This window comes from Typopeltis vanoorti, chromosome 7, assembly GCF_054136105.1.
Source record: "Typopeltis vanoorti isolate ZY-2024b chromosome 7, IOZ_Tvanoo_1.0, whole genome shotgun sequence".
Lineage (NCBI taxonomy): Eukaryota > Metazoa > Arthropoda > Arachnida > Uropygi > Thelyphonidae > Typopeltis > Typopeltis vanoorti.
Window position 1 is genome coordinate 60893212 of NC_143555.1, and position 25795 is coordinate 60919006.

Below are 25795 nucleotides of genomic sequence, written 5' to 3' on the forward strand. Positions count from 1 at the left end.
TAAGAAAATCTCTAATTGCTATTTTGTTTTTATTACAAGAGAAAAAACATTAATGCAAAACGATTACATAATAATACCAATTAAATGTTTGCTCTACGGGGATATCGCACAATAAAACTGTTTATAAGCTCTTCTAAATTAAAATTATAAGCTATGTCTGCCTCTGTCAATATAGCTACTAGACCAACGAATCTTTCTTGGGTCATTGCTGTTCGCAAATAATTTTTAATCAGTTTAAGCCTGGAAAAACTTCTTTCCGCACTTGCTATGCTAACAGGAATTGTCAGCGTAGCGACGGCGCCTACCGCAACATGGCTGAACGAGAGCCCTTATTAAGCCGCGCCGTGAGGCAAGCTGCCTCTATGTTACACCTTGTCGACGATACTGGGCCTAGAGATTGGAAAACATCAGTATTCATTCCAATTCCAAAAAAAAATTGTGAGAATTACAGAACAATTGCTTTAACTTCACATGCATGTAAAATTATGCTAAAATTGATCCAATAAAAGGTTGGAGTCATATGTGAATAGAGAAATGCCACAAGAACAGGCAGGCTTTAGGAGAGGTAGAGGAACTAGAGACCAAATAGAAAACGTGAGATGGATTATGGAAAGAACAAGAGAATTTCTGAAGGAAGTATTCATCTGTTTTATTGATTATAAGCAAGACTGAGGCAACTCGTGGTAAAGGTGAACCAAGCTCTCATCACTCCTTGTCTCAGTATCTCCCATAATGCAAAGCACATCTCCTTGCAGACATGTATAATGCTATGCATTAAGGGAAGGGCCACTACCCAGACCGGTTTCGACCTTTATTGAATGTTCAAGTAAAGGTTAAACCAGTGGCAGCTCATACAAAAGCACTGCAACACTGCAGTGCCCCCAAGGAAAAAATAAAAAAATTAACTTTTGTTTGTGTTTATAAATAATAACAATGCTTACAACATTATATAAATGCAATACATGTTAAAGGTTACAGCTTTTGTTTTGATATTCATTGAATAGTTATTAATTGGAATAGCTCGATTAACGCTTTAGATTATGAAACAAATGCACTGCGATCTATTGCAGCTTCGGAATCATCACACTCGGCCAATTACAACTAGACTCGCCGATAGTTGTTTGCGCTTCTCATTGCATGTTACAAGTGATTCTGACACCTCTCGTTTGGGCAGTGTATCGTATGCTTGCACGCATTATTTCTGTGAGATATGAAAGTTTTCTTATTTGCGCGTGTTCATGGTGAGGGTGAATTATTTTTTGTAAATCTTATTTTATTCTGTTAAAATAACATATAATTATTTATTTATTATAGATACAAGGCTGAATTATGACAAGTGTCACTGTTGAAAATATGAAAACAATTATATTTTTTCAATTATCATTACATGAAACAAATGCACTGCGATCTAACGCAGTGTGAGAATTATCACAGCTAAACTCGCTGATATTCATTTATGCTTGTCATTGTACATGAAAAGTGATTCCGACACTGCTCGTTTGGGAAGCGTATCATATGCTTGCACGCATTATTTCTGTGAGATATGAAACTTTTATTATTGGTGTTTGTTTGTGTGAGGGTGAAATATTTTTAATAAAGCAATTTTTTAATATGTAAATTTATTTATTAATAAATTGGTTACTGATTAGGAAAAAAAGAATTTTTATTTTTATTTTGTATATGCAGCACCCTTACTTAAAATTTTCACCGGCCACCACTGGGTCAGACTCCAAAAACTCAGCGTTGTTCCCCTCAGTAACAGGCTCACCTTGCCACTGAGAAGAACTCTCAGAACTGGTTGGCTCTACACCATGGCAGGCTCACCTCACCACTGAGCAGAGCCACTCATTTGCTCATATCTCATCTGAAGGGGTAACAGCAACAGCCGTGCCTCAGTTAACTTAATGGGCTACAGCACTGCCATTCATCACCCAAGCTTCCAACCAGTTTCGACTTTTATTGAAGTTCCTTCAGTGGGAGCCAGACCCAGAAGTGGTGATACTAAGGCAGAAGCAATGGAGAAGTCATATTTACCTATACGAGTTTCCAAAAGGTGTACCACCTTATTATTAAATTACTTATTATTATTAAAATGTATTATTATTATTAAATTAAAAAAACTTATTATTAAATTACTTTAGTGCTGTGTGAGCTAACATAGTTATAAATGTGCTTTTATGATGTGATGCTGAACAGAAAACCAGATTAAATTCTTGTCTTTTTTTTTTTCAATGTTGTGTGAAATATTTGAATAGGATAAAAACCTTTGGTTTTATCCTGTAGGATCATTCATCAATTATCAATATACTGAAATATATAGCTTTCAACATGAAATTTAATTTTTTATGATACTTTAAATGACACATGATTCTATTTAATAACAGTCAGATGACCATTTGAAGAGTGAAATATATGAATATGATAAAATGCAAAGGGGAAAATGCTGTAGAATCCTTCATCAATTATCAGTATATTAAAACATATAGTTTTCAGTATGGAAATTGTTATTATTTTTTTTGATGAGACATGATTCTATATAATAACATAAAACATTTTGGACTGGAATCTTACCATAAATGTAAGTGGAAGGTAAACATGTGCAGACATATGATCACCTGCTGCTATCACCTCCACTCCAGCTCCAGAATCAAACATGGCTACCAAGTGAGACACGTTCCAAGTTCCGGAAGGCTGATATAATGTGACTCCTGAGAAAAATAAAAGTATAAAACATAACATGAAATATAAAATTGACCATTGAAAGGGAATTCACTTACAGCAAGGACAAAATTTTCATAAGCATTAGAGTAATTATTATTTAATTTAAAATGCAACACAAGAAATGACATCCATACCAATGGAAAAAGAAAACATGGACTTTTTCAATTGAAGGTAAGTTAGCCGATCTCATACGGAGGTAGAAGGTTTTTTCCCCAGAAACTTAGGGTTTTTCATCCCGCATACAGACAAATCGGCCCTTCAGAGTACATGCAATTTACAGACAAAACATACTAGTTGTGGTGTTGGTTGATGTGGATGACTGGTAGTACAGGTTCGATGTAGTGGTGGAGACGGAGAGTTGTACAGTGGGTGTCCTCCCACAATGGGTCTTTAGACTCCTTGGAGGTGTCATGAATAATAATAATAATAATAATAATAATAATAATAATAATAATAAAAGCCCGGGGCAGAGCTGACTACTACCGGGTGCGTCCCCAGGTGGCGGATCGGAGAACAGCCTTCAGATATGGAGGTTAGCTGCGATATAAGCAGAGCAATCTGGCAAATAAGCAGCCGTGGACCAACAGCGACTGAGCTATCAGGGCGTGGGGGAGCAGAAGTGGCAACTCTGTCTCACTTAAAACCTTACAAAGTCCAATGACAAATCGGTGACATAGCGAGTAGTGCCGCCATTAAATAAGTACCTACTGGGGTCACCGCCCCTGACATTGGGAAGCAGCATTGTCAGTACTGACACAAGGTTGAAGCCAAATGATGACAGAAAAGCTTGTGATCAGAGATTTGCAGATGGCAATATGATTATATTGTGTACGTCTGTAATACTGCAGAGCAGAAAGCAAATGGAGAAACTACTGCTCTACCTTATCTCCAGAACAACCACCATGGCGAGCAAACCCTTACAATTGGCCCCAAGTTCCCGGCGTCCCTTAAATGGGACAGGGGTGTGAAGAATCTCCGGGCTCAAAATGGTGTCCACTTTTAAAATTGCAACTTGGAATGTCAGAACTCTGTATGAAGCTGGCAAATTAAGAAATGCCACAAGAGAAATGAAGAGGCTGGGCATCCGGATTTTGGGAATTTGCGAGACAAGATGGCCAGGATCTGGAAAGTGTCAACAAGATAATATGACAATGTATTACTCTGGGAATGATGAGAACAAACATCGACATGGTGTAGCTGTAATAGTAGATGAAGAAATCAATAAATCAGTAATAAATTGGATTCCATTTTCTGAAAGGATAATGCTGTTACAACTTAAGGGAAACCCCGTTAACATAAATATCATCCAAGCTTATGTACCCACAGCTGACAAAAGTGAAGAAGATGTTGAAGAGTTTTATGAACACCTAAAAGAGATTAAAAACCTAACAAAGAAACATGATATAAACATAGTGATGGGTGACTTCAATGCAAAAGTGGGAAGAGGGGGTGATGGAGAAATTGTTGGCGAACATGGCTTAGGCACCAGAAATGACAGACGAGATCGCCTAGTCCAATTCTGTCAGGAAGAAGATCTAACAATAGCAAATACCTGGTTTAAACTTCCACCCAGAAGACTGTACACTTGGAAATCGCCTCAAGATAACCAACATAATATTGTCAGAAATCAAATTGATTATATACTGATAAATAAAAGATTCCACAGTAGTATAAAGAGTGCAAAGACTTATCCTGGAGCAGATATCTCATCAGACCACAATCCCATAGTTGCAGAAGTACATCTTAGATTAAAATCAGCTAAAAAATCACAAAAGAAGAAAAAGAAAATTGATGTAGAAAAACTGAAAGACCCGAACATAAATAAAAGTGCCAAGACACAGCTTAACCTGCGATTACAACAGATTAACATAGAAGAAAATAAAAGTGTGGAATCTCTTTGGAATAGCTTAAAGAATGCCATCGTAACAACAAGTATTGAAGAAGTAGGTTATGTGAATAATATAAAACAACAGGAATGGATGACAGATGAGATTCTTTCTCTTATTGATACAAGAAGAATGTATAAAAACAAAGACCTAGCCAGGTATACAGAAACACATAACATCATCAAGAAAAAAATAAAAGAAGCCAAGGATAATTGGATGAAAAATTTATGTACTGAAATTGAACTGCTTCAGAAACAACATGATAATTTCAATCTGTATAAGAAAATCAACGAAATTTCCGGAAAACTGAGGAAAAAGCAAATAGTGTCTCTAAGAGACGAAAATGGAAAAATAGTTCTAGAAGAAGAGAATAAAGCACAGATTTGGATAAAATATGTAACAGAACTTTTCAATGATACTAGACAGAAGCCTATAAATATAAAAGATAACATTCAATGACCAGCAATCATGAAATGCGAAATAGAGAATGCTATACAAACAAGTAAAACAGGAAAAGCCAGTGGACCAGATGGTGTGCAAACAGAATTTTTAAAATTAATCGAACCAGATAACATCAAACTTCTTGAAAAACTATTTAATAAAATATATGAAAGTGATGAATTTCCATCAGATTGGCTCAAATCTACATTTATCACTATCCCAAAGAAACCCAAAGCGAATTCCTGTGGTGACTTCAGACTTATTAGTCTAATGAGCCAAACATTAAAAATATTTTTGAAAGTAATTCAGAATCGCATTTATAGAAAAAGTGAAGAAACTCTAAGTGAAACACAATTCGGCTTTCGGAATGGTTTTGGTACTAGAGAGGCCCTTTTCTGTACCCAAATATTGATACAAAAATGCATAGAAAAACAGAAATCTGTCTTTATGTGTTTCATAGATTTTGAAAAAGCATTCGACAAAGTCAGACACACCAACTTAATAGAAATCCTTCAACAAATAAGGCTAGACGAACAAGACATAAAACTAATAACAAATCTGTATTGGAATCAGTCAGCTACCGTTCAATTAGACAACATTACCACCAGTGATATTAACATCAAAAGAGGAGTGAGACAAGGATGTGTGCTCTCACCACTCCTGTTCAACATATATGCAGAGGTAATCTTTAAAAAAGCATTGGAAGAATGTCCAGAGGGAATCACAATAAATGGAAAGATTGTTAACAACCTACGATATGCAGATGGCACCGTGCTAATTGCAGATAACGTGTCTGGGCCATGAGCTCCCCCTCTCACCCCCCTTGCCAATTTCTATATGGAAGATTTCGAAAAACGAGCCATAGACTCAGCCCCACTCAAACCTTCTATCTGGCTAAGATATGTAGATGATGTGTTCTCTATTTGGCCTCATGGCCCAGACACGTTAGATTCCTTCCTCGGTCATCTCAATAGCCTACATCCAAGAATCCAGTTTACTATGGAAAAGGAAAAGAACAATTGTTTACCCTTCCTAGACACCTTAGTCACGCGACTGCCTAATGATACACTTGCCTTCACTGTATACAGAAAACCCACACACACAGGCAGATACATTCACAAACTCTCCCACCACCACCCCTCACAACAATATGGCATCATTAAAACCCTTACCAAGAGAGCCCACAATCTTTGTTCCAGTGGAACCGCCCTCACTACTGAGCTTAACCACATACACAGAACTTTCCTCTCCAATGGCTACAGCGAACACAGCATCAAAAAAATAATCAATTCCTCCCCCATTCCCCGTCCCTCTCGTCAACAAGAATTTAAAAATGCCATCACCATACCCTACATCCGTGGCACATCCGAAAAAATAGCCAAGATACTAAAAAAGTATAACCTACACACAGCATATAAGCCCTACCGCAAACTGGCTACCCTTATCCGTTCTACGAAAGATCAGCTCCCTCCTCTCTCTCTGCCTGGAGTTTACAAAGTACCCTGTTCCTGTAAGCTTGCGTACTTTGGACAGACAGGCAGATCAGAATCCATCCGCCTGGAGGAACACAAGTCGTACATCGTTAAACACAACTATGGCCATTCAGGCTTGGCTGACCATGTTTTGGACACCACCCACAGAGTATCATGGAAGAAAACCACCATGCTCCACCACAGTAAATTCAAGAAAGAGAGACTTTTCTTAGAAGCAGCAGCAGCTCTCAAAAACCAACCAAATCTTAACAAATACGATTGCATTAAGCTTCCGAAGATTTGGGAAACAGTCATCACCAGAGGTCCCACCTTACATTCCAGGCACCTACAACTGCCCTTAGAGGGCGCTCCACCTAGATAGGACTTTATTGTCACCCACGTGGTTGGGCTTAGTATTGTAAGTTTTTGTGTGCATGTTACATTAATTGTCTTTGTAATCCCTGTAGATGTCCTAGTGACTAGGACGAAATATAGGAAGTATTAAATTCTATTTTAATTCTTTTTGAGTGTTGTAAAAAATCCATTAAACCTCCAACATAACAATACAGTAGTGAGTGAAACTAAAGTCCTATCTAGGTGGTGCGCCCTCTATGGGCATTTGCAGGTAGCCTAGGATGTAAAGAGGGATCTCTAATAATTAATGTTTCCCAAATTTTGGGAAGTTTAATGCAACTGTATTTGTTTAAATTAGGTTGATTCCTGAGTGCCGATGCAGATTCAAAAAACAGTCTTTCTCTTTTGAATTTACTATGGTGGAGCATGGTCGTTTTTTTCCAGGAGATCCTGTGGGTAGTATCCAAAACGTGGTCTGCAAGGCCAGATTGACCATAATCGTGATTGCAGATGTAAGATCTATGTACTTCTAACCGAATGGATGTTGACCTGCCTGTCTGTCCGAAGTAAAACTTAATTGACAGTCTTACTTTAAATAGTACAGACATATTGGTCAGCTTTGACATCATCTCATTGTTTACCAATATTCCCCTAACTGACACCTTAACACTTTTAAAAAACGTTTTTCCTTCTGCTATCTTAGATCTCTTTTCCTTTTCCATCAACTCTGGTTATTTTTCTTGGAAGAACAAAATCTACAAACAGAGGGAACTGCCATGGGTTCCCCCCACCCCTCACCACCTATTGCCAATTTTTACATGGAAACTTTTGAAAAACGAGCCATAGAATCTTCCCCTTTAAAACCTGCTATATGGCTAAGATATGTAGATGATGTGTTCTGTATTTGGCCTCATGGTCCAGAAACATTAGATTCCTTCCTCAGTCACCTCAATAGTCTACATCCAAGAATCCAGTTTATGATGGAAAAGGAAAACAATAGTTTACCCTTCCTGGACACCTTAGTATCACACTTTCCTAATGGTAACCTTTCTTTCTCAGTATATAGAAAACCTACTCATACAGGCAGATACATTCACAAACTCCCCCCCCCCCCCTCAGCAATATCGCATTATTAAAACTCTAACCAATAGAGCCCACAATCTTTGTTCCAGTGAAACTGCCCTTTCAAGTGAACTCTCACACATACACAACACCTTCCTTTCCAATGGCTACAAGGACCACAGGATTAAAAAAATAATCAAATCCTTCCCCATTCCTTGACCACCTCTTCAGGACTACATAAATGCCATGACCATACCTTATATCCATGGTACATCAGAAAAAATAGTCAGATCATTAAAAAAGTACAACCTCTATACAGCTTTTAAGCCCTACTGTAAACTTGCTACCCTTATTCGTTCCACCGAAGACCAACTCCTTGTGCCTGTAAACTGGCTTACCTCAGACAGAAAGGCAGGTCAGCATCCATTTGTTGATTCGGTTAGAAGTACACAGATCGTACATCTGCAGTCACGATTATGGTCAATCTGGCCTTGCAGACCATGTTTTGGATACTATCCACAGGATCTCCTGGAAAAAAAATGACCATGCTCCACCATAGTAAATTCAAAAGAGAAAGACTGTTTTTTGAATCTGCATCGGCACTCAGGAATCAACCTAATTTAAACAAATACGGTTGCATTAAACTTCCCAAAATTTGGGAAACATTAATTATTAGAGATCCCTTTTTACATCCTAGGCCACCTGCAAATGCCCATAGAGGGCGCACCACCTAGATAGGATTTTAGTTTCACTCACTACTGTATTGCTTTTGTGTGTGTGTTGTTACAAAAAGTTTTTTATAATCCTTGAAGATGTCTCTGTGACAGAGACAAAATATTGGAAGTATTAAAATTATTTTTAATCCTTTCTCAGTGCTGATAATTATTATTAAACCTTCAACATAAACATTACCATCTATTGGTGAAAGTGATCATGAGGTGTTCGTTTGGAAGGTGGTCAAACAGGAAAAAGTTGTTATCAAGAAGGTTTATATGTGTGGAACTATAATGTGAGTGATTATCAGAAGGGCTGTAATCAACTAGCATCAATACTTTGGATAGATGAACTGAGTAGAAAAGATGTTGACAGTGCATGGGAAATAATAAGGCAGTATTTAACACAAGCAACAAATAACTGCATACCAAGAATTAAGTGAATAAATAGAGTACGAGTAAGATGGATGAACAGTGAAATCAAGCAAGCACTGTTACAAACAAAATTGTTATGGAGGAAGTATAAGACAGTTTGCAGTGAACAGATGCATGAAGAATATAAAGTGCAAGCCAGAAAAGTGAGAAGCATGGTTAAAAAAGGAAAAGTAGAACATGAGAGGAGATTGGCCAGTCAGGTCAAACCAGAAAATTCCAAGGGAATTTTTCTGGTTTGCAAGCAAGAGGAAAAATAATTGTGGCAAGTTGATGCTGGTGAATAGTTATGGTAGCAGAGTAACCATAGTAAATGATATAGTGGTGTTGTTTAACGAACAAATCCATGTATATCCTAGTAGTGTGAATGATGCTGTGGAACATGTAGAATGGGAGCAAGAATTAGGAGAATTAAAGGTGAAAGAATTAGAGATGTATCAACTGTTGATTGGGTTAAATGTTAATAAGGATATGGGAGTGGATGACGTATAACCAAGTATTTTTAAAGAATGTTCAAAATAGTTAGCCATGCCCTTAGCCTGGTTATGTAATGAGAATCTTGTAGTGGGGGAAGTTTCCGAAGGGGTGGAAAGAAGGCAAAATAATAGCTCTCCAAGCATAGTTTGAAAACAGAAGTTCCCAGTTATAAACTGGTCTGTATATCTGCAGAGAGTGTTGGAAAAATTGGCTAGAAATAGAATACAAGATTGGGTTGATGAACAGAAGATTCTCTATGATGGTCAGCATGGGTATGTGCAGGACAGGTCTTGTTTCAGCAATCTGCTTATGTTTTATGATAAGGTGACAAATGTGTTTGATAAGGGAGAATCATATACAGTGATATTCTTTGACTTTGCATGAGTATTTGATAAATTACCACATGATAAGTTGGTGTACAAGGTGCAGAGGATAGAAATAGATAGTATATTGGTAAGATGGATCAGACATTGGCTCTGAAGGATACCAGCAACTGCGTATGATGGAGCAGTGTCTCAGAAAAGGAAGATGACCAGTGGTGTGTCACAGGGCTCTGTTCTTGGGCCCTAGTTTTCATTGTCTGTTAATGATATTTCATTTGGATTAGCTGGAGATCTTCAAATGTTTGCTGATGGTATAAAGTTAGGTAGAATTATCAGGAGAAGTGCTGATGTTAATTCTCTATAGGATGATTTGAACAGATGTTTAGCTTGGAAAAATGAGTGGGGTTGAAGTTTTAATATTAATAAATGCACGGTGTTACCCTTTGAGATACAGAGATATAAGGATATGTACTGTATTGATGGGCTGTACTTTAGGAAGTGGATGACAGAGATTCAGGATCTTGGAGTGATTATGGACAATGGACTGAAGTTCCAAGGGCACTTCACACATGCTGCAAAGACTGCACATCGTATTGCTGCTATGATAAAAAGTGCATTGACATGTAGAGATAAGGAGGTGGTGGCTCTATATAAGGCATTGGTCAGACCACATATAGACTATTATGCTCAGATTTAGTCACCTAGTTTTCATTGTGATGTGGAAACACTTGAGAGGGTCCAAAGACAAATAACCAAAGTGATATCAGGACTCTGGAGTGTTGGTTATGATGAGTATTTGAGAGAATGTGGATCACAGAAACTGGTGGATCGGAGGAAAAGAGGAGATATAATAGAGACCTTCAAGTTAGTTAAGGGATTCTATCAGATTAATTCAGAAGAAATTATAAAAAAGAGTGGATCTTAAGATGGGAAGAATGAGAGGCTATCCCTAGAAGTTGTATAAAGATGTGATGAAGAAGGGTGCGAAGAGTAGATTTTTTAAAATGGAGAATTGTTAGTGAATAGAATGCATTGCCTGAGTGCATTGTGAATGCAGGTAGTGTAAATAACTTCAAAGTTCATTATGATAAACATGTTGCTAGTTGAGTGGGCCTCCAACAATGAGTCTGCTGACTCCATGGAGGTTACTAGATAATAATAATAATAACACACACTGCAAGCGATTCTATGACATCAAAAATGACATATCTGTGGAAATACATATTAAAATGAGCCATTTAAATTGTTGGTTTAGGATTAATTTCCAATTAACCCTAAACCAACTCTATTAACTGTATTGCCATCTCATCATCTTCCACCATAAGCGGTATTTAGAGACAGAGAGGTTCTAATCAAAAATTATTAGTCTCTTACCCATGACCGATTTCTTCCTGTGTAGAAAATTTCATAGAACCCTTATTTCGTTAGAGAAGAAATAAGGGTTCTATGATATCTACCCCTATCCCCACAGCTTTTCACATCTCTAGTATACTGAGGACAAGGGCAATGTTTATCACTTGCTCTTTAATAGAAATAAAAGAAATGTCTATCACTTTCTAATCAGTTTGCTAACACTTAATAATATCTATTCAATCATATTAAAAGTTTATTTTTCACTTGGTTTGACTGTAATAAATTTAGTTTAATCCTTTATCCAAGTGTGTGCAAACAAAGTTTGCGCCTGAAAGTATCTTCAGGACTGAGGTAAAGTGGTACAACACCGGGCAACTCCTTGCAAAGGTGGAGCAAGCTACCAACACTCCTATCTCAGTATCTCCCATAATGCAAAACACATCTCCTTGCGGATATGTATAATATGTATAATGTTATGCATTAAGGGAAGGGCCACTACCCAGACTAGTTTCGACCTTTATTGAGGTCTCTTCAGTGGGAGCCAGGTCCAAGTGGAGATAACAAGGCAGAAGCATTAGCAAGGTCATCTCCTCCTATAGGAGCTGCCAAATGGTGTGCCACCATTTTATTAAATTACTCTGGATTTAGAGAAAAAACTTTTAACATCTTTCTCTAAATCCAGAGTAATTTAATAAAAAGGTGGCACACCATTTGGCAGCTCCAAACGGAGGAGATGACCTTGCTAGTGTTTCTGCCTTGGTATCTCCACTTGGACCTGGCTACCACTGAAGAGACCTCAATAAAGGTCGAAACTAGTCTGGGTAGTGGCCCTTCCCTTAATGCATAACATTATACATATCTGCAAGGAGATGTGTTTTGCATTATGGGAGATACTGAGATAGGAGTGTTTGTAGCTTACTCCACCTTTGCAAGGAGTTGCCCAGTGTACCACTTTACCCCAGTCCTGAAGATACTTTCAGGCGCAAACTTTGTTTGCACACACTTGGATAAAGGATTAAACTAAATTTATTATATTCAATCATATGTTCCATAAACAGCAGTAAAGTTTTCTTTTATGAACAGGAACTTTCAAGATGTGTAGACACAGTGCAATAAACACATGCAAAAAAAACTAAAGCACTATAAATTCAAGCAAAAGCAGAAAATGGTTTCTAACATTTTCTGCACTTTTGACTACTGAGGAGGAAGAGAGGTAACAAAGACTGTGCAACTTCAGTTAGCAGTAGTTTGTGTGTGTGTGTGTGTGTGTGTGTGTGTGTGTGTGTGTGTGTGTGTGTGTGTGTGTGTGTGTGTGTGTGTGTGTGTGTGTGTGTGTGTGTGTGTGTGTGTGTGTGTTGGAGGTATGAAGGGGAAATGATTTGATGCACATTGCCATGGAAACCACATAAATACTTTTTTTTTTTTAATAAGTATTTCTTCAATTTCTAGGCTGCAGAATGCAGAGACACTAAAATAATCATTTGCATCTTGGATAAAGTTTACTTTTACACATGGACGAAATGAAAATATAATTTGTTGGTATCTTTAATTTATATTAAAATCAATTGAAAAAACTTTCAACCTCTATATCTAATTCAGAGTATTTTATTAATAAGATGTGACACCTTTTGGCTACTTGTATATGGAAATATGACTTCTGCATTACTTCAACCTTGACATTTTGTGTGTCTGGCTCACACTGACGAGACCTCAATAAAGGTGAAAGAAGCAGAGGATTTGGGCTTTCAGTCTTAAAATTCTGCTATTAAGCAATACAGCTTCAAAAATCCATAAAATATTGCAGACCAATCACACATGTGCATATATACCCTCTCTTGTACTACCTAGATTTTCATCTTCTGCTGTTTGGAGTAAAGATTATAAAGGTCCAAAAGCTGAGATCATTCCTGAATTGTAGAATTCAGGAACGATCTGTGTTTAACTCTAAGACTGCTACAGCACTGTCATTGACATTCTTTCCATTAAAAAAAGTAAAATTTGGTATAAAAAATGTTTAATCTCTTTCGCTGCGAACTTTCACAGTTGGGTACTGACAACAACACTTCATTTCATAACTTATCGAAGTTCCAAGGATATCCTAACAGGAGGGATCTTGCTTGGAGAATTGCATATGGCTACCTTCCAGTCAATACCATCAAATGGAGGTAATTTAACATTGAGATCCAATCTGTGACACCTGTTACCAATTGGAAACAGTAGAACATGTATTCTACAGCTGCTGCTCTCGCCCTGTGTATTAAAACAGGTTACGTAATGTGTTGGGCATTCCATTACTTCCATAATGCTTCCTATAGTGCACTGCATTATCGGAAAGGACCATTTTGCTTTATCCAAGTGTAAGCAAACTTTGTTTGCTTATATTTGGATAAAGGATGAAACCAAGAATATAATTTCTTGGCATCATTAAATTAAAAGTTGAAGTTCTCTTCAATGGTGTAGTTATCTGATTTGCTGCCTTAACTGCCTCAGTCATTATTAACTCTCTATATACATCACAACCCCCAGGTCTCTATCTTCACTGACCACTTATAGCAAATTCTTATTAATTTAATACTCTGTCTTCAATGTCCTCAGTCCACAATGCATAACTCTGCACTAAGTAACTGATATTCACTGTCATTTAGTGAATATCAGTTACTTAACATCAGTAGTTGTTAAGATCTTGGAGAAAGTAGTGAGGGACCGTATACAACATTGGGCAGATGAGGGTAATGTTATCTGTAAGAGTCAACATGGATTTGTATAAGGGCGCTCTTGTTTTAGCAATATGCTAGCCTTTTATAATAAAGTTACAAGAACTAGATGAGGGAAAGGCATATACTGCAATTTTCTTAGACTTAGCAAAGGCATTTGACAGGGTGCCACATGATAAACTGATATTTAAGTTGCAGCACATGGGTCTGGATGTCAGATTGGTCAACTGGATTCAGGATTGGCTGTCTGACAGGTATCAGAGAGTTGTGTATGGTGGAGCAGTTTCAAGGAGGCAGAGGGTTACAAGTGAGGTCCCACAGGGCTCAGTACTAGGACCTATATTGTTTAACCTTTATATCAATGACATAGGCAGTGGATTGCAAAAGGTTATTCAGTTGTTTGCGGATGATGCAAAGCTAGGAAGGATTATTAGTAATAGTGCAGATGTGGTAGCCCTGCAAGAGGATTTGAATAAGCTAGATAGATGGGCAAATGAATGGGGGTTGTCAGTTTAATGCAGCAAAATGTAAGGTCTTGAGGTTTGGGAAACATCGATGGGATGCAGCATACTCTATGGGAGGAGTTATGCTGGAGGAAGTAGAGGAGACAAGATATCTGGGGTTGATGGTTGATAGAAACCTGAAGTTTAGGGGACATATTGCAAAGGTGGTGAAGGTAACACAGAGGATTGCTGCAATTATGAGAAGGACACTGACCTGCAGAGATAAGAGGGTTATCATTCCGTTGTATAAGTCTCTGATCAGACCACACTTGGACTATTGTTCTCAGATTTGGTCTCCAGGATTTGAAGGGGATAAATTAACTGTGGAAAGGATACAAAGACGGATGACAAAGATGGTTTCAGGACTGTACAAGGATAGTTACGAGGATCGGCTGAGGGAATGTGGACTGCAGAATTTGGTGGACAGAAGAAGGAGAGGTGATATGATTGAGACTTTTAAACTTTTGAGAGGTGGTTACAGGGTTGACACTGGGGAGTTCTTTCGCTTGGTTGAACAGCGGGAAGGAGTGATGACAAGAGGCCATCCCTGGAAGTTATGAAAGGAAACTGTGAGCAAGAGGGTGAGGAGTGGTTTCTTTGCGTGGAGGGTGGTTGAACCGTGGAATGCACTGCCTGATGGAGTGGTGAGAGCGAGAACGGTCAATGAGTTTAAGGAGTGGTATGATAGACTTTGTGTTTCTTAGGGGGGGGGATCTCCCCTCGATGAGTCTTGACAGACTTTATGTTCTTAGGAAGGACCTCCCACGATGAGTCTTTCGACTCCATGGAGGCCTGAATAATAATAATAATAATAATAATAATAATAATAATAATTTGCCCATAAAACCAGTTTGACCAGATCAGCCTACAAGAATACTGTATCTGAATCCTAATTATCCTTCCTAATTTTGCATCATAGGCAAATTAAGTGTATATTCTTTGCTATGTATATTAGTAATATGTTACTATATATTAATATTATTTAATTTGTAAAAAATTAATCACAAAAATTAATAAAAGTATACAAAATTGAAATTATTAATAGATAAGTTAAACAACAACAGTTAAAATATAGAAACGGTGGTACCTCCACTGCTTATCCTCCTTTCCTTAAACTCGCTACATCCATTACTCTCTGATACTTGTGATTCAGCCTATTCTATCCTATTTTTTCTACCAATATTACAAGCCTATTTTGCATACCTGTCGCTCTAAGTTTGTATATAGCAATCACCAGTGCAAAATCATGTAAAATGTCTTGGTAAAACCTAGTTTTTTCCATTTCCTTTATCCAACTCTGCAGTTACTCTATTATGAAATGCAAGGAAAGTAGTAAAGCAAGACCTACTTTTAACAAAATCAAGCTGTCCTCTATAGTAGATCAAATTGCTGTCTACTGACCTGCCTTTCGATGCAGGTTTTAATTAGCCAATCCAATTGCTTAATGAACTGCTGGCCTGGTTAACATATCGGCTCTCGAGACAAAACACTGCGGGTTCAAATTCCACCGCGGGCATGGATGTTTGTGATTGTCTATGAAAATACTAGTGGTGGTAGTGGGTAGTAGATGGCGTTGGTGTAAATGATGTGGTTTGCTGTAGTTAGTGGAGACGGGGAGCTGTAGAGTGGGTACCCTCCCTGCATGAGTTTTTGGACTTCTTGGAGGTGCCACGTAATAATAATAATAATGAACACACCAAACATGTACTAATTAGCCTACAAATGGGTGCTTCAGTTTTACTCTGTATAATTGATTTATTTTAACTATATCTTGTGAAGTTATCACCAAATACAAAACATTAAAGCCTCCCGTTGTTTCAATCACATGCTACTTAAGATACTTTTCTCTTAAAAATTCCACAAACTCACCCTCCTTGTTCCCATACACTATCTCCTCCTTCCAGTAATTAAAGTCTCTCAGGATCACCTTCTTTTTGCATGCCCAACTAATTTGCCTAAACATTTCACAATCAGTATTCTCTGCATCCCTGGCCTATAACATCATCTTATCAGATATACTAACCTGTTTATTTCAACTTCCCACCATACAGATTCAAAATGCATGCACTATCAACTTCCACACTTTTTCAGACACAATTCCTCTGCAATCATTAACAGCACTCCCCCCCTCCTCTTTCCACATTTCTATCCTTACAAAAAATTATATATCCTTCTAATTCTAATTCCAACATCACATCCTCCTCAGACAACCAAGTTTCACTTATTCCAATTATTTTTGGGCATACCTTCTCAATCAATGCAACAAACTCGGCTCTCTTGTTTTGAATACTCTTAACATTTGTGTATAATTTGTGTATAAACATAACAATCCATATGTGTTTGAGGCCATTCTACCAACACCAACATTCTGTATTCTAGCTGCTATACCTCTTCAGTCTGACAACTCCATTTCCCTGATCCTGAAATTATATGCAGATACCATTGAAACAACATGGATACAAAGCATCAAAAAGTATATATTTCCATTTAGACAGATGGGTGGTTAATGTTTTCCACCCCTTGAAAAAAAATTTTGTAGATATGAACAACTGAAAGGGTTCAGTATATAAGCACAAAGAATAGAAGGAAGGAAGGCTCAGTTCCAATCTGTATCTAAACTTGCATAACCTCACTACACTTGCTATTATTAAACTGAACTGCCATGGATTCAAAAGTCCCATTGTGGAAGGTCTGCACCTAACTACTGCAATATATATTATACCATCCTATACTCACAATCCTCTCTGACAAAGCATTATTACTCACTTATTATCTTTTGAAACCAAAAACTCTTCAATACCTTTTCTCAATGTATTTAAATAGCATCTTTATTCAGTTTATTCATTTTATGGCTATTGTTCATCATGATCTCAGCTCTAATTCAAATATCACATTTTCTATCTTATATAGTTATTTATTCAGTATAAAGTAAAAATACAAAAATTAATGCAAAACTATATATAGTGACAGTTCAGTTAACAAAGAGATGGCACTATCTGGAAGTAAATGCAAGTTTCTGAGGCCTCAAGAGAAGGAGTGTGTGTGTGTGTGTGTGTGTGTGTACAGTCAATGAGTTTAAGGAGTGGTATGAAAGACTTTGTGTTTCTTAGGGGGGGGACCTCCCCTCGATGAGTCTTGATAGACTTTATGTTTCTTAGGAAGGACCTCCCATGATGAGTCTTTTGACTCCATGGAGGCCTGAATAATAATAATAATAATAACGTGTGTGGGGGAGTCATCAGTGACATAATGCATCGTCTGCCAAGCGCCACACACATATACAAAAAAGTAACCGTTAAATTCCCCACATATGTGATAAGTGGGCACAGTGGACTTGTCTGGTCCTAAATCTCTTTAGCTAACTCTAGAGGTGTTGATGTAGATTGAATCCTGGAGACTTGGTGGTTGGATCTCTAATTAGGTACTTGTTTATAGTTCATTCCAGAATCTTCTCCACCAGTCCTGGGGACCATTATCTGGTATTTCCACAATTTGGATGAAGATTTGGAGGTAAGGTGGCACGCTAAAGATATACATATCTTGATGTATAGGAGAGTTCATATTATTTCTGATTTTATTTATTTCTTTGATGGTAGACTCTTCTGAAGCATGGAGGAGTGATGTGGGGAAAGAAGAGGAAGCCATGAGAGAGGAGAAGATCTTAAGGTACCACAGATGGTTCTCATTGTTATGTTAAGCTGTGTGTTCACATATCATGTGGTGAATTTGGCTCCAAACTGGAGAGCAATACTCTGCCATGGGGAAGACAAGAGTCAGGGCTGCTGTTCTAAGAGTCGAGGCATTACAACCCGGTGACTAGTTTATAATGTTGTTCTTAGCAGATATCTTTAACTCATTTTTTTTTTTTTCAAATGTTTTTGGTATGTTAGGCTGCAGTCAAGTATGACACCAAGGTAACAAGGATTACTTTCATAGATTACAGTCCTATTGCAGAAGTTTATTTTTAGTTTTCTATAAGCCTCGTGGTTATTATGGTTATTCAGAAGGAAAAAAAAAATAAATAATTTTGCTGGGGTTAGAAATAGTCCACACTTTCAAAGTAGTTTTGCAGTAAGCTCAGATCTTTTACCAATGTTTCTTTGGTGATGATTGCAATGTCATCAGTATAAACTCTCAACTAGCTGTTGGAGGGAAGTCGCTTGAAAAGAGCTAAGGAGAGACCAGATCACTGAGGCAATCAATCCTGCAGGATTAATGTTCTGCTTTTATGTGAATTCAAATAAATCTTTATTTTCCTATTGGAGGGCATTTGTTTTAACAGTTTTAGATTTTTTTGACAGTTAATTATTTTGGCTGTTTTATACAGTAAGCCTTTCTTCCATGCAGTGTCATAAACTGATATTATTATTATTAAGAGAGACATCAAGGGAGTCAGGACTCATCAAGAAAGGCAATATTATTTGCACCAGTTGTCATACCTGTTCTGGAATTCATTCATGCTACTTGCACACACACCACATCCAAAGGGAATCCATTCCAATCATGCACTATTCTATGAGAGAAAAATCTGGTCCTGACCTCCTTCTTGACAATATTTATTCTCAACTTCCATGGATGCCCTTGCATCCTCTCCCATTCCTCCATAAAATGAAAAATTCCATCTAATGAAATTCTGTATAACCCTTTCATATCACCCCTCTTTCTCTGGTTTGCTAAGGTCTGCAGCCTACAAATTTCCTCTATCTCCATAATCAGTATTCCACAATCCTGATATCATTTTTGACACTCTCCTTTGCACTCTTTCCACTGTATCAGAATCACCATGGAAACTAGGAGACTAGACCTGCGCACAATAGTCCAAGTGAGGTCTTATCAAGGCTTTGTAAAGAGACAAAATGACTTCCTTATCTTTACATGTCAAGGTTTGTTTCAGTATTGCCATTATTCTCAGAGTTGTATTTACAATTTTTGCTATATGATCCTTGAACTTCAACTTCCTGTGTACTAAAACTGCAAGATCCCTAGCCTGATCAATTTCTTCAAGCATAATATCACCAATACAATATGACATTGGATATCTAATCACAACAAAGTGCATGACCTTACATTTATTAACATTGAAAAGACAGCCATTTTCACATGCCCACAATTCCAACCTATTCAAACCATTCAAACCAGTGCTGCATATCAGCAGCACTCCTGATTACCCTATCTATCTTTGCATCATCATCATCAAATAGCTATATGTTACATGTTAAATCCTTTGCAATGTTATTAATGTAGTGATTGAATAACAATGGACCAAGGAATGATTCTTGAGGCACATCATGGGTTACCTTGAGTCTTGCAGATTCACACACCCCATAATGACTTTCAGAAATCTGTCGGTCAGTGGGCCATCCTGCTCACAGCAATAGTTTATAATCCAATCCCATATTCTCCAATTTATGCAACAGTCCATGCTGTATTCTGTCAAAAAAAAGCCTTAGCAAAATCCAAAAGTATCATGGTGTATCCATTCCCCCTTGTCTAACTCAGTGGCAACAGTATTACAGAATGTGGGCAAGTTGCTAAAACATTACTTTCCCTTAGTAAACCCATGCTGTTCTTTGCTGAGTAGAGATTCTCTGTCAATCATTTCTGAATGCAAGCCCTAACCAACTTTTCCAAAATCTTCACCACCACCACTACCGAGATACTGATTGGTCAATAGTTGGATATGTTGGTCTTTGCACCGTCATTGTGCAATGGAATTACCATATATTCTTTCTATTTCAGTGGACTCATCTCTGTTCTGAGATTCAAATCATATAGCTTGGTGGGAATAGCAAGTTCAACCGAACATTCTTTTTTATCATCCTTACTGATATCCCATCAGTTCCTATTGTAGAATTCTTAATCAGTTTTGCAACAGCTCTAGTACTTTCTCCTCATCAACATGAGTTTCCTCGTATGGTGAAGAGGTAGCAATGAGTTCAATGTTGCATATACCAAGTTGATATCATTTAGCAAAATGGCTGCTCATTAGTTGAACAATCACTTCTACATCAGTCACCTCCTGAGTAGTAGCCTGAACACCCTAACCAACTTTTCCAAAATCTTCACCATCACCACAGAGTTACTGTGATAGGTCAAAGTTCGATACATCAGTCTCATGCAATGGGATTACCATACATTCTTTCCACTCCTGTGGACTCTTTCCTGTTCTGAGACTCAAATTATATAGCCTGGTCAAAGGAATAGTTTGTTCAACTGAACACTCTTTTAGCATCCTTGCTGATCCATCAGTTCCTGCTGCAGAATTATTATTCAGTTGTGAAACAGCTCTAGTACTTCCTTCTCATCCAGATGAGTTTCCTTATAAGGTGAAGAGGTAGCAGTGAGTTCAATACCAGGTTGATAACTTTTAGAAAAATCGCTGCTCATTAGTTGAACAATCACTTCTGCATCAATCACCTGCATACTATCTGCATTCAGTAGAGTTATTCTTTCAAATTCATTCTTTTGTTTACTTGCAGCATAATGATAGAATTCTTTTGGGTGGTCTTTAATTTGCAAACCCAGTTTCTTTTCATACTCAGACTTAGCGTTCCATACAATACTTGTGACTCTTCTGGCCTGCTGCTTATAATTATCATAACTGACATCATCCTTATGCACACGATATTCCTTCTACATCATGTTTTTTCTATGAATATCTTGCTAAATTAGATTACACATCATTTCAGTTCTACTCTGTTCATTCTTCAAACTCTGGGAACACATTCTGATATTGCATCATTCAAGTATTTTTTTAAAATTATGACCACGCCTCAGGTGGTCATAATTTTCTGCTTTGTAGTTGAGCATGTAACTTTTTCTGAATGAAACATTCATAAACTTAGCCACTTCCCAACTGAGTACCGCATGATTACTGTTACCAACCAGAGGCAGAATAGTTACGTCTTTAACTGCAACCTCCTCTGATACCATAATCTGATCTAAGACTTTCTGACCACAAGTATCTTCTGTCACATGCTGCTTGAGGAAGTTGTCTCCTAACAGCTCAATAAATTCAGTTTAATTTTTCTCATGTGATTTCATAGCTATTCAATCAATATTTGGAAAATTAAAGTTCACCATTATGATTACCCTTTTTGCACTCATCACATTTATTTGGTGATGCATTTCTTTGTCACTAGTAACTGATCCACCAGGTCTGTAACAACACCGACCGTGTATTTAATCTTGTTAGACTCCACCTCACACCAGATGGCTTCAAACTCACTGCCACATGAAAAACTATTAGTAGTATTGCAATCATAGGTCTGAACTCTAACTGGATTCAAGACATATGATATCATTAGCAGCACGACCGGTCCTCTCCTATCCTTCCTAAAAGATAGAATACAGTACTCTTTGCATTCGATACAAGTTAGTACATTTGCTTCTGATAGCCAAGTCTCACTAATGCCTACAACATGAGGTCCCAATATATTAACCAAGGCAACAAACAATTCTACTCCTTTGTTTCTGATACTCCCAGCATTCATAGACATAGTAAGTTATCTGCGTGTTCTTTTGCATTCACTTGTCTGTGGTCTTCATCATACAGTTCAACAGCCTGCAGATCTCTGATCTTATCTAGTTCCTTACTTATGCAGACATTGTTACATATGCTTGATAGGTACAAACCAAATGATAGCAGAATCATACTCCCTTCATAATCATTTCCATAATAATAATCATCCCCATCATTAACACAGTTATCTAACATTGTTACTCTTATATACATATTCTCACAATTCCTTCCATCAGAATTCAGTTTCCCTGACTCTCTGTGTTAGATCTTATATCAATTAATAATTTTTAAAGACTCTTGATGCCAAATGCATTCAAGTGTAAGTCATCCCTCTTATACAAATCCAATCTTCCTTTAAATTCACTCTACTCATATCCATTCCTTCTACAGGGCCTAAGCATCTAGTCAGTTGCCATCACAGCCCTTCTTTGTAATTATTATTATTATTATTCAGGTCTCCATGGAGTCAAGAGACTCATCACAGGAGGTCATTCCTAGGAAACACAAAGTCTATCATACCACTCATTGATCTCATTGACCATTCTTGCTCTCACCACACTATCAGGCACTGCATCCGAGGTTCAACCAATCACCACGCAAAGAATCACTCCTCACCCTCTTCCTCACAGCTTCCTTTTATACATTCCAGGGATGGCCCCTTGTCATCACTCCTTCCCAATACTCCAAGTGAAAGAACTTCCCAGTGTCCACCCTGTAACTGCCTCTCAACAGTTTAAAAGTCTCAATCATCACCTCTCCTTCTTCTATCCACCAAACTCTGCAGTCCACATTCCCTCAGCCGATCCTCATAACTATCATTGTACAGTCCTGAAACCATCTTTGTTATCAGCCTTTGTATCCTTCCCACAGTTAATTTATCCCCTTCAAATCCTGGGGACCAAATCTGAGAACAATTGTCTAAGTGTGGTCTGATCAGAGTCTTATACAACAGAATTATAAGTCTTATCTCTGCAGGTCAGTGTCCTTCTCATTATTGTAGCAATCCTCTGGGTTACCTTCACCACCTTTGCAATATGTCCCCTAAATTTCAGGTTTCTATCAATCATCAACCCCGGATCTCTTGTCTCCACTACTTCCTCCAGTATAGTTTCTCCAATGGAGTATGCAGCCTCCCATTGATGTATCCCAAACTAAAAGACTTTATATTTTGCATTAAACTGGTACCCCCATTCATTTGTCCATCTGTCTAGTTTATTCAAATCCTCTTGCAGATTTCTATCGATCATCACGCCCAGATCTCTTGTCTTCCCTACTTCCTCCAGTACAGCTCCTCCAATAGAGTATGTAGCCCCCCCCATCGATGTATCCCAAACTTCAAGACTTTACATTTTGCTGCATTACACTGACATCCCCATTCATTCGCCTATCAGTCTAGTTTATTCAAATACTCTTCCAGGGCTGCTGCCTGCATCTGCACTATTACTAATAACCCTTCCCAGCTTCACATTATCTGCAAACAACTGAACATCCCCCTGCAATCCATTGACAATGTCATTGATATAAAGGTTAAACAGTATAGGTCCTAGTACTAAGCCCTGTGGAACCCCCACTTGTAACCTTCTGCTTCTCTGAGATTGCCCCACCATACACAACTCTCTGATAGCTACCAGACAGCCAATCCTGAATCCAGTTGACTAATCCGACATCTAAACTCATGTGCTAACTTAAATATGAGCTTATCATGTGGCACCCTGTCAAACACCTTTGCAAAATACAAAAAAAAATGGCAGTGTATGCCTTTCCCTCATCAACTGCCCTTGTCACTTTATTATAAAAGGCAATCATATTACTTAAGCAACAGCACCTCTTAACAAATCCATGTTGACTCTCACAGATAACATTACCCTCACCTGCCAAATGCTGTATATGGTCTCTCACTAATTTCTTCAAGATACTGCCCTTATGCAATGGCACTATCTCAATTCCTTCCACTCCTTGGATAGCTTTTCATTGAAAAGCCATGTCAACCGAGCTGTCAGTTCTTTAGCACCTTCTCTCAAAACCCCAGCTTTACTGACATCCCAAATAATCAGTATTTGGAATACACTCTCCTCTTGCACCTCTAAACCTAACCTATCCCTCTAGTATTAAAAGTTACTTCTCTAGGAGGAAATACTCCAATTAAGTGTTCATTGAACAACTCCACTATGTCCTCTGCATCAGTCGCTCTATTCCCATTGTTATCTCACAATGTCATTCTTCCACAATCACTTCTACTCCTACTGGCCACATAGCTAAAAAATTCCCTAGGATTATCTTTGCATCTTAGTGCGAATCTCTTCTCATATTCCAGTTTTGCCTTCCTTACTAAATTAGTCAGTCTCCTGGCTTGAGTCTTATATTCTTCATGCATCTGCTTTCCACACCTCTCCTTATAACACTTCCATAACCTATTTTTCACCTGCAGTTCTTTTGATATTGTTTGTCATCCACTTTACACCAAATTGTGTCCTCTTCTTCACTCGTGGAATATAGCTTACTATTGCAATACAGCTTACTATTGCTGAACAAACATTCCTTCATAATCTCCCAAGCACTAATGATATCGTGGTCTTCCAATTCAGCCCTTCATGGAACTGTCCCAAGATGATATCTAAGACTATTATAATTACCTGCCTTATAATTCCACAACGTTCCCTTTTCTTTGATACTCCTGCATGTCTATTCATCTTCCAATTAAAAACCACATGGTCACTCTCTCCAATGGGGGGGGGGAGAGTTGTCATCTCAGTTATTATCAGCTCTTCTGATGCTATGACCAAATACAAAACTCTTGAACCTCTTGTTCCCTCTATTACATGTTGCCTAAGACATCTGTCCCTCAAGAATTCAAGAAATTCTATTCCCTTATTACTACATGCATTTTCCTCTTCCAAACTTATACTGGTGGAGTTAAAATCTCCCATAGCAATAATTTTTTTTTGCACTTGCCAAACTCAACTGCCTAAATATCTCCTGCTCCCCACCCTCTGTGCTCCTTGGTTTGTAGCAATATCCAGAATATCCTGTCTTGCCCACCTCTACCTCACACCATATGATTTCAAAAGCATTAGTGTCACTGCCCTCCAAAGTCCCCGATGGTGTATGATAAGTGATGACTTATGTCCTCTAAGAGGACATAAGTCACCACTTATCATAAGCAGTACTCCACCACCGAGTTTTCCCTTCCTATCCTGCCAAAAAATGCTGTACCCTGCTACTTCTATTCCTGTGATTATATCATCTTCCATCAACCACGTCTCAGAAATCTCAATAATCTTTGGCCAGTTCATCTCCTTTATTCCGGATACTCCTGGCATTAGCATAAAAATGTCACTGCTTCTATACTTATTATTATCCCCTCCAGACTCCACTGGACTCAGTGTTACCTGATGTCTTCCCCCTTCCCCCAAGCATCCATTCCCACAAGAAGCCACCAGTTGCACTTGCTAAGCTCAACTGCCTAAAGCCGATCTCATACAGAGGTAGCAGAGTTTTTTCTCCCGGAAACTCAGGTTTTTTATCCCGCATACAGACAAATCGGCCCTTCAGAACACACGCGATTTACAGACAAAAAATACTAGTTGTGGTGGCTGGTAGATGGCGTTGATTCGTAGTAGAGGTTCGGTGTAGTGGTTGAGACAGCTGTAGGTGTCCTCCCACGATGAATCTTCAGACTCCTTGGAGGTGTCGGGAATAATAATAATAATAATAATCTCCTGCTCCCCACCTTCTGTGCTCTTTGGCTTGTAGCAACGTCCCACTGAATATTCTATCTTGCCCACCTCTACCTCACACCATATGCTTTCAAAACCACTCCAT

At 38.1% G+C, this 25795-nt stretch overlaps 1 protein-coding gene across 2 annotated transcripts in view; it reads right to left on the bottom strand.

Annotated features, from left to right (window-relative positions):
• The window catches only part of mesh (sushi domain containing 2 mesh), a 373145-nt gene that overhangs the window by 176491 nt on the left and 170859 nt on the right, over positions 1–25795 (bottom strand). For both annotated transcript variants that reach the window (XM_090395295.1, XM_090395296.1), the window contains exon 15: positions 2572–2708. In XM_090395295.1, the coding sequence (XP_090251421.1) occupies positions 2572–2708 (137 nt within the window). The remainder of the gene's footprint in view (positions 1–2571; positions 2709–25795) is intronic.